Source organism: Dipodomys ordii, unplaced genomic scaffold (genome assembly GCF_000151885.1).
Source record: "Dipodomys ordii isolate 6190 unplaced genomic scaffold, Dord_2.0 Scaffold3670, whole genome shotgun sequence".
In the NCBI taxonomy this organism is placed as follows: Eukaryota; Metazoa; Chordata; class Mammalia; order Rodentia; family Heteromyidae; genus Dipodomys; species Dipodomys ordii.
In genome coordinates, this window is record NW_012270885.1 from 1,275 (window position 1) to 7,142 (window position 5,868).

The 5,868-nt window shown below is 35.3% G+C and overlaps 1 protein-coding gene across 1 annotated transcript; it reads right to left on the reverse strand.

Annotated features, from left to right (window-relative positions):
• Nucleotides 1-1,403: 1,403 nt before the first annotated feature.
• Nucleotides 1,404-5,566, reverse strand: LOC106002141 (vacuolar protein sorting-associated protein 13A-like; the record flags this gene model as incomplete). Its single annotated transcript, XM_013037064.1, has 3 exons — nt 1,404-1,537; nt 1,933-2,061; nt 5,420-5,566. Coding segments are annotated over 3 exons (410 nt in total), but the record flags the coding sequence as incomplete, so codon positions are not given.
• Between the last annotated feature and the right edge of the window lie 302 nt (nt 5,567-5,868).

Below are 5,868 nucleotides of genomic sequence, written 5' to 3' on the forward strand. Positions count from 1 at the left end.
ATATGCTACTTACACAATAAAAGTACAATTTATACTGTGTAAGTACACAATACACTGTTTTTATAATATGAATAGTAATAAAAAGTCTCAAACACATGTGAAAACAAGAAACCAGGAGGAGTTCTAGGCACTTTTGCTAACTTACACCCGTGATCCGTACTCAGTGTTTGCTTAACTTTTGATTTTTTTGGTGCCAGCTTGAACTCAGGGCGTGGGTACTGTTCCTGAACTTCTATGCTTTGCTCAAGGCTGGTGCTCTACTACTTGAGCCACAACTCTTCTTTTGGCTTTTGTTGTTTAATTGGAGAGTCTCACGGACTTCTCTGCCTGAACTGGCTCTGAACCATGATCCTCGGGTCTCAGCCTCTTGAGTAGCTAGGATTATAAGGAGTTTGCCACTGGTGCGCCTGAATGCTTGCTTGAATTTTACTTAAAAATTAGAAATCATACTAAATATCCCCACGCTGCTGATCACATGTATGGTGTATAACATGTGACCACTGTTATATATTACAGACTGTGATAGACAATTTGCTCCAGGAAAGTTAGAATGAACTTGTGACTTAGAAACTATGTAATCACTTAATCACAATCAAAAAAAAAAAAAAAGAACTTCGGGGAAGGGAGGGAGGGAGGGGATGGTAGGGGGAAAACAATGGAGGGGTAACAATGTTCAAGAGGAAGTGTACTCATTACCTCACTCATGTAACTGTAACCCTCTGTATAGTATCTTTACAATAAAAAAAATAAAAAAAAATTAGAAATCATACATTTTGCAGTAGAAGGAAAGTATAAATGTACTAATATGAACTTGCTGTAAAATAACCAGTCAATAAAATAAACAAAGAATAAACTCAAGATAACATGGAACCATGGATGTAGAAGAACAAACAGTTGCACAAACTATAGTGGCAGTAGGAAGTTACGGCATCACAGAAAACTGAAACGAAGAGTATTATGAGTAGTCATAAACCATCATGATGCAACTACAGTCTTTAAGGAAGTAGTCCCTTCCCCCACAAAGCTCAGCAAGAAGAGGGTATCCTATTATTTACTTTTTAAAAAACCTAAAATTTTGACATTTTGATTAAAACTGTAAAAAAATTTTTAAATAGAAAAAATTTAGAGTTTCATAACAAATTCTAAATATTGCTTGCAATAATAGTTATACTTTTGCCATATCTGCTTTAGCTTTCCATTTTTTAATCATTTAAAAGTCAATTATAGATATCAAGTCAGTTTATCCCGATACATTTGTATATTCAAATAAAATGGAATGTGTTTTAAGTAATTACAATGCCATTATTAGAATTAATATTTTTGAGGAATCCTTATGAAGGCACTGTCTTATCTCCTAGACCTTGCTAAAATCAAGTTACAGTATTTGTGATAACCCTACTTACCTTTGTCTGTACTGAACCACGTCATTTCTGGTGTGATTTATTAATAGGAATGTAGCTGCTCCATCATGATAATCAGAAAATGTAACAACTGTAGAATGCTCAGCCAAATTAACTTCTGCTATAATACCTCCAAGCTAAAAAAGGAAGGAAACATTTTTTAATCTGATTATTTTTCCAATATTAACATAATATTTAACAATAAAACGATTTATAACTTGTAATTTAATTTAGAAGGATGATTTAAAAATGCCTATTTTTGTATTGTAGTTTCTTAGAAATCATAAATCTCTATTATGCACAGATGAGTAAAATTCCAGATGTAATACATTCTAGTATTCCAGGTATACATGTAACATATTTACGTAAGACAATTATTTTCATATGTCCATTGTTCTGTTAACACCTTTTATAAAAATAATGTTCATTTTTTGGTAAAAGGGGAAAAATTCATCAATTTTTTCATACAAAAAAGCAAAATATAATAAGTATATATTAGATTTTTCTAGCACATGCAAAAAGAAACATTTACCTCATTATTCAGACGCAGTAAGATACAATTTTCTTGCTTGTTAAGATATATCCTTTTGGGAGGACCTGTATTCCTTTCAACTTGAATAAGAAGTTTGCTGGAAGCATCTTCTGGCCAAAAGGGGATGCACTAAAACATATACATCACATGCTTATAAAAATAGATTTCATCATAAATGTCATGTTAGTCAAAACTGATCAATTAGCAATAAACTTCAAAAAAATCTCAGCATTGCTTCTATTACTGGGTTGTACAGCAAAATAGTTTTACCCCGTTCTCTAAGAGATGGGTTGCTTCTTAGAGACACTGTAAATACAAGCAGCAATGTGTATTATGTTGAAGAGCTATGATACAAGGAATGGAGAGTTTAAGAGGAAAGAAAGCTTAATTTAGTCTAGATGTTACTGACAGGGTTGAAAAATCAGCATATAAACTGAACTAAGAACAAGGAAGCATTTGATCAGCATATTCTCAGTTACTGAAAATAAAAATCTCCTTTGGGCTTAATATGATAATTAAGTAGGAGTCAAAAAGTACACAAACCACAAGATAGGATGTATGAATTGAAGATCTTGGCCAGCAAACAAGGGAAAAATTTTTTAAATTGCAGCTAAAGCTCAGAGAAGAAATGGAAATTAAAAATCTTAAACAACTGGGACAAAAGTGAGCTAAAGACCAGACTAGTGGAAGAGGAGACAGTCAAGTTCCAGAAAGAACACTGGCCAACAGGATCTGGAAATAAAAGAGCTAAAGGAACAAGAATTTGCTTGTCATTAAATTATACTCTACTCCATCTTAGCATCCGACCTAACTTATATTTCACAATTTTCAATGAGACACTTCATGTGTGATATCCTTAGGTCATTACCATGTAAGATCTGGGGATAATTTTGTCATTGCAACTGCTTGCTAAAGTGTCTTAGTTTGTTGAAGGCAGTAGTTCCACAACAGTACATAATTAATGTAACCTAATTAATTAGGTTATAGCACAAAGTCAAATACTTAGACGACTTAGTATTCATACTAGACTTCTGCATCCATTCAGGAACTTACCTGGGAGAATCAAAATAGCAGCAAATAATCCAAGCATAGTTGCTATGAGGAACTAAGATGACCAAAAACAAACATTCTAAATATCATTAACCTTGGTTGTTCCTTGATATTCTTTTTTTGGGGGGGGGTCAGTTGTGGTGCTGTCCCTCAGCTCTTCAGCTCAAGGTGAGTGCTCTACCACTTGAGCCACAATGCTTCTTCTGGTTTTCTGGTGGTTAACTGGAGATAAGAGTCTCATTGACTTTCCTGCCTGGGATGGCTTTGAACTGTGATCCTCAGATCTCAGTCTCCTGAACAGCTAGGGTTACAGACAAGAGTCACCAGTGCCTGGCTTAATATTCTACATTTTATACTTAATAACATACACTGTCCTTTCTAAGTGTTATTATATGTGAAACCTCCTGAGATTTGGGAAAGTACTACAGGTTTTCTATGTTACAGTGGGAAAACAGAGGAATAAATTTAATATTTTTAAACAAATACACCATAGCACAAAGGTGATTATTATAAGCCAAAGTTAAAAGGCAATTTTTTAATTTTATTTTTGTTGTTGGGTCATGGGGCCTGAGCGCTCTCTCAGCTCTTCAGCTCAAGGCTAGTGCTTTACCACTTGAGCCACAGCACCACTTCGGGTTTTCTGAGTGATTTATTGGAGATAAGAGTCTCACAGACTTTCCTGCCTGGGCTGGCTTTGAAACATGATCCTCAGATCTCAGCCTCCTGAGTAGCTAGGATTACAGGCATGAGCCACCCGTACCTGGCTAAAATGCAAAAATTTTAAATGAAAGAAAATTTATCTTAACCTGAAATTGAAGATAAATTAAAATTTGAAAAGTTGTTGTGCATTTCTAATTGAAATTAATGTAAATATGAACTATTAAAAATAGTTTATCTGGGGGCTGGGAAGGTAGCATGGTGGTAGAGCGTTTGCCCTGGGTTTGATTCCTCAGTACCACATAAGCAAAAAGAAAAAAGCTGGAAGTGGCACTGTGGCTCAAGTAGTAGAGCGCTAGCCTTGAGCTGAAGAGCTGAGGGACAGTGCCCAGGCTCAGAGTTCAGGCCCCACCACCGGACCCCCCCCCCAAAAAAAATAGTGTATCTGGTTTAAATTTTTAAAAGATAATCAAGACCCAATAATACCTGTGAGATATCAGATCAGAATGCTATAAATAAAAATACAAATGTATTTGAATGAAGTACATAAATCAAAGGAAAGTGAGTGTAACAAACTTAGTATTTAGATATCTAGATAGCCAACCAACTAGTAACACCAATTAATGAAACGTTTACAAAAATAAATCATATTCATCCAAGCAAATGTTTACCGAGAACCTACTATGTTTAATCACTCAGAATAATGATTAAATGGTTTACAGATATCTGCATGATTATCCTTCATGACCCTATGCTTTGTCCTCCACTACTTTTTAGAACATGGATTTCTTTTGCTATCCCTCAATCATGTCCAATATTTCCCTCTGTAGGTCTCCCTACTTAGCTTACCTTTCTCACTGCTTAGTTCCCTGACACCCACACTGATGAGAAGTCAAGTTCTTTCATCAAAACCCTGTGCTACTGTCAGGCAAACTATGGGCAATACAAAGGATTTGCCTTAGGAAGAAGGAGAGGCAATATGTACAGAGACACGAGTTCCAAGTTTTATGCAAATAATGAAAACATTAATCCACAGATCTAGAAATAGCTCAAGCAGTAACTTCCCACTTCCCCCGAACACAAATAGTAATTACAGAATATCAAGGACAAAAAGAAGAAATACCTTGAATTCAACAAGGAAAAAAAAACACTCCAAAGAAATGAAAAGAATCAGCATAATTTTCAACAAAAATGGAAGACAGTGAGAAACACATTGAGGAAAAACATGAACCTAAAGTTAGTATCAAGAAAACTGTCATAATGATAATGATAAACATAAATTGATGGCATTTATCTTCAAAATCGATCCTCAAGAAATTTCTGTCTTCAAGAACAATGTTCCCACTGAAATGGTCTTATGTAGGAGGAATAATGGAAAAGTACTGAATATTTCTCTTGTAATATTACCACTTAGAATGTTCTTCAAAAATACATAATCTAATAACTTTATATCATCATTCTGAAAACTCTTATCCAGAGTCTGACAGCTAATAATGGTATAGAATCATCTCTGTTATTCATATCATGTTCCTTCAATAACCTGAAGGAAAGTTTGGCTTAATCTACTCTGTAAAGTTTTTTCTGACAGCTTTCTGGATAAATCCTTTTCTCCCGTTTGATGAGTTTGTATCTTATTTCTCCCACTGTTTGCATTACTTTAACCAAAATGACTGGTTAAGTGTCTGCTTAAGGATCAAGCTATGCATCTCTAGAGAGCAAGATCCAGTTTTAGAATTAGCTAAAGTCCAGTCAAGTACATTTTTCAGACTCATTAACTTACCTCTTCTAAATCAAGAGAGAGCCATTTATCACTTCCCTCTTCAGCCACTGATACACGGTATTTGCTTTTGTTTTTAATCATATAAAATGGTGTAAATGTCACAATCCTGGTAATGTTGAAACTGCTGAGGTCTATAGTAACACCAACCTAAGGAAAAACAGTTAACAGTAAAAAAAATTGTTCGCATACATAGTATGCTTAAATAATTAATTGAAGCTGGGTGCCACTGGCTCATGCCTGTAATCCTAGCTACTCAGAAGGGTGGGATCTGAGGATCACGGTTCAAAGCCAGCCCAGGCAAGGAAAGTCGGTGAGACTCTTATCTCCAATAAACCACTAGAAAACCAGAAGTGGCACTGTGGCTCAAGCAGTAGAGCACTTGCCTTGAGCTGAAGAGCTCAGGGATAGCGCCTAAGCCCAGAGTTCAAGCCTCATGACTGACCAAAAAA